Below are 4,202 nucleotides of genomic sequence, written 5' to 3'. Positions count from 1 at the left end.
TTTCACAACTTGGGTGCAGATTCAGAAACTCCAGATAGGGTACCGCAGCCTTAATCACGAACCTTATGGAGAAGAAGGTGGGCAAAGTCGAGGTGGTCCAGACGAACGTTCAGGGAGCTGGTAATTTCGTTCATGTAAAGGTTAAACTTTATGTTCGTAAAGTTCTTGAGAGACTTGTGTCCATGGTTAGGGACGGAAAGAGAGAAGTCTTTATCCTTAAATACGAAAAAATGCCGAGGTTCTGTGCGGCTTGTGGTTTCATTGGGCACTCGCATCTTGAGTGCGGCTCGGGTGAATATGCAGAGAAGGACCTCAAGTGGGGCGATCGGATGAAGGCAGATTTGGATACATGCTACATCCGTTCAGTTCTGCCGGGAGAGGTGGCGGTAGCAGTAGCAGAGGAGGAAGGTTCCCTCAATCTCGAGGTGGAGGCCGAGGCCCTAATCAGAGTGGTCGTGAGAACAATACTAGCCGGGGTAACTTAACCAGCTGGAGATATAATGCGTTGGCATATGTTGATAATACAACTGTGATTGATCCAGCTCTGAAGGACACGGCGACGAGCCCCTTAAAAGGAAAAGATATGGATATTGACTCTGAAGGGAACCCAATATCAGGAACTAAAAGAAATATAGTTGAACAATTTTCTGAAGAGGGTGAATTACTGGAAGTTGGTGCCAATGGTACTGAATCGGGGGCATCTCTGACAGGCGCTCCCTCGCCTGTTGAGGATTTGGGCAATGTGAACGGTGATGATGTGAATAATAACAGACCAAAACGAACGAAGATGGACGGAGCTAACTCCTCCTCACTAGGATCGGTGATTTCCCAAGAGGAACTCGTCCGGTCGCAATGAAAATAATGGAACTGAACTGTCAGGGTTTGGGTAACGCCCCGACAGTCTGTGCGCTTTCTGATGCGAGGAAACGATGGGACCCCGAGGTGTTGTTTTTGTCAGAGACACATCTCGATACTTTTTTCGGCTGAGTGCTTAAGGAGGACTTTAAAAATGGATTCCAAGATAGTGAATCCTAGTGATGGCAGGAGTGGTGGCATCATGTTACTTTGGAAAAGAGAGGTTACAATTCAGCAAAAATATTCGGCTCCCAAGTACATTGATGTGAAGGTGTTAGATGGGAAATCAGGAGAGTGGAGATTCACTAGTATGTATGGAGAGCTGCGGTGGCAGGACAAGTACAAAACTGGGTATAAGATTAGGGAACTCAAAGCTCAACATGACCTCCCGTGGCTTATTATGGGAGACTTAAATGAGATTTTATATTCTCATGAAAAAAGTGGAGGGAACCCAAGACCAACTTCGTACATGCAAGACTTCCGGGATGTCTTGAGTGATTGTAGTCTGGAAGATCTGGGGGTTTTCGGAGACCCTTATACTTGGCAGCGTGGTCGCATTCGTGAAAGACTGGACAGGACGGTGGCTTCTCCTTCTTGGTCAGCCATGTTCCCTAATGCAGCTCCTCATCATCTTGATACAGACTTTGATAATATGCCAGCCCAACCGAACCATGGGCCGAAGAGATTCGAGGCTAAATGGCTTCAAGAAAGCACGTTCCGGGATGTGGTCCAGAAAGCGTGGCTAGCTGCGGGGAGTGATGGTCCTTCTGGCGGCGTACTCGAGCGGTTGGGCCGGGTGCATGAGGCAATGCACGAATGGGATGCGAAAGTTTTGAAAAAACCGAAGAAACGTCTAAGACGTTCCCAACGAGAATTTTATCAGGCCGTCTCTGGCGCATTGACAGATGAAAGTGAAATAAAAGCTAAAGAGATGGCTGAGCTAATTGAACAAATTTTGGAACATGAAGAAATTGAATGGATACAGAGATCAAGAGCAAACTGGTTGAAACTGGGTGATCGAAACACTTCCTTTTTCCACAATTTTGCCACTACCCGTAGGAAGAAAAATTAAATCAAAAAACTAAAAGGTAATAATGTCTCTTGGGTTGAAGGTACTGAGCAGCTTAAACCTTTGATTTTTGAATATTTTGCTAATCTTTTCTCCTCAGAGGTTGGTCCAACGGACCCGGCATTTCTGGACAAAATCCAACAGCGAGTCACACCTGAGATGAATCAGAAACTCTGAGCTCCTTTTTCGGCTGAAGAAGTGAAGAAAGCTTTATTTAGTATTGGGGACTTCAAAGACCCGGGGCCTGATGGATTACATGTTGTGTTCTATAAAAGATTTTGGGACATCTGTGGGGAAGAAATTACCATAGAAGTGCTACATGCCCTTAATTCTTGTATCATTCCCGAAGGTTGTAACGACACCACTATGGTTCTCACTCCCAAGATTGATGATCCGGAGCTGGTAACTCAATTTCTCCCTATAAGCCTCTGTAATGTGATCTATCAAATTCTATCGAAGATGCTGGCTATGCGGTTAAAAGGTATTCTTCCAGACATAATTTCTCAAATGCAGAGTGCCTTTGTCCCTGGACGACTAATTACTGATAATGTTCTGGTTGCTTATGAGAGTATCCATGCAATTAAAAATAAGAGGTCATGTGCTGTGGGCACATGTGCAGTAAAGCTGGATATGCATAAAGCCTATGACCGAGTGGAGTGGATTTTTCTGGAGAATATGATGAGAAAGATGGGTTTTGATGATGGATGGATTTCTTTGATGATGGCATGTGTAAAGTCAGTTAGATATCAAGTAAGATTTAACTCTGAAGAAACTAACATGTTTGTACCGACTAGAGGGCTTCGCCAAGGGGACCCTCTTTCACCATATTTGTTCCTGTTGTGTGCGGAAGGACTATCAACATATTGCTGTACGAAGAAGAAGTTGGTGGTATTGATGGGGTACGGGTGTGCAGGAATGCATCGTCAGTCTCACACCTCTTATTTTTTGACGACTCCCTGATCCTCATGAAAGCGGATATGACTAATGCAACTTCCTTGCAGCATGTTCTTGATACCTACTGTGCAAATTCTGGACAGATTGTGAGTTTGGCTAAATCAAGTAGTATTTTCTTTTCTCCGAATACTAATGCCTTGATGAGAGCAGAAATTTGTGAGGCTCTACATATTGACACCGAAGCCCTCTCAGATAAATATTTGGGACTTCCTGCTTTGGTTGGAGCGGATAGAAGTGATTGCTTTAAGCATTTCATTGAGAGGATAATTCAGAGAATTAATGGGTGGAAGGAGAAGCAATTATCAATTAAAGGTAAAGAGATTTTACTGAAGGCAATTGCACAGGCTATTCCTGTTTATGCTATGTCTGTTTTTCTTATCCCAAAGGGGGTATGTAAGGATATGGATGCAATTGCAAAGTTTTGGTGGGGAGATGATGAGAATAGTAAAATGCACTGGTATGCATGGTGGAAGATGTGTTACCCAAGAATGATGGTGGGATGGGTTTTAGAGACTTCCATTCCTTTAATTTGGCCATGCTAGCAAAACAAGTTTGGAGGCTTATTGATAACCCCAAATCACTTTGTGCAAGGGTGTTGGGTGCAAAATACTATCCTAATGGAGATATCTTAAGAGCAGGACCGAAAGCAGGTTCAAGTTTTACTTGGCAAAGTATCCTTTCGGGTTTAACCACCTTCAAAAGAGGTTTTATATGGAGAGTTGGAGATGGGGATAGTATTAATATCTGGACAGATCCCTGGATTCCATCAAGTCCTAATTGGAAAATTCAAACTCGTAGAGGTTCTATTCTGCTAACGAAAGTAAGCCAGTTAATAGATCCCAATGGTCAGTGGGACAAGGTTCTCATCCGATCACTATTCACCTCCTTAGATGCTAATCGGATTATGCAAATTCCTTTGAACACACAAGGTTTTTTTGATTTCATTGCTTGGGGTTTAACCAAACATGGGTTTTATTCAGTAACGTTCAGCTTACCATATGCAATGGCGTCACAAGTTTGGTCCGCATGCTGTACAATTAGCTCTCCCAGGAAGGTCAATTACAAACCTTGTTTGGAAAGTCCTATGGAAACTCTTGATCCCAGGGAAGGTGAAGATTTTTATTTGGAGATCACTTCATGGCATCCTTCCTCTTAAGAGTATTTTAATTAACAGACACATTGGCACGTCTGGAGAGTGCCCAATTTGCCACCAAGGGCCGAAGGACATTATGCATCTTATTTTTAAGTGTCACACGGCCAAAGATCTGTGGCAAAGTTTAGGCTTGGAGACCACAATTGATGAAGCAACCACCACGGACAGAGC

The 4,202-nt window shown here is 43.6% G+C and overlaps 1 protein-coding gene across 1 annotated transcript; it reads left to right on the top strand.

Moving 5' to 3' along the window:
* Nucleotides 1–1,009: 1,009 nt before the first annotated feature.
* On the top strand, nucleotides 1,010–2,101 carry LOC139833947 (uncharacterized). Its single transcript, XM_071824323.1, has 2 exons — nucleotides 1,010–1,868; nucleotides 2,025–2,101. The coding sequence occupies exons 1-2, from the start codon at nucleotides 1,010–1,012 to the stop codon at nucleotides 2,099–2,101; spliced, it is 936 nt and encodes a 311-aa protein (XP_071680424.1).
* Nucleotides 2,102–4,202: the final 2,101 nt, after the last annotated feature.

Source organism: Lolium perenne, chromosome 7, assembly GCF_019359855.2.
Source record: "Lolium perenne isolate Kyuss_39 chromosome 7, Kyuss_2.0, whole genome shotgun sequence".
NCBI lineage: Eukaryota > Viridiplantae > Streptophyta > Magnoliopsida > Poales > Poaceae > Lolium > Lolium perenne.
Note: the sequence above shows the minus strand (reverse complement) of the source record. Positions and strands in the feature narration are given on the sequence as shown.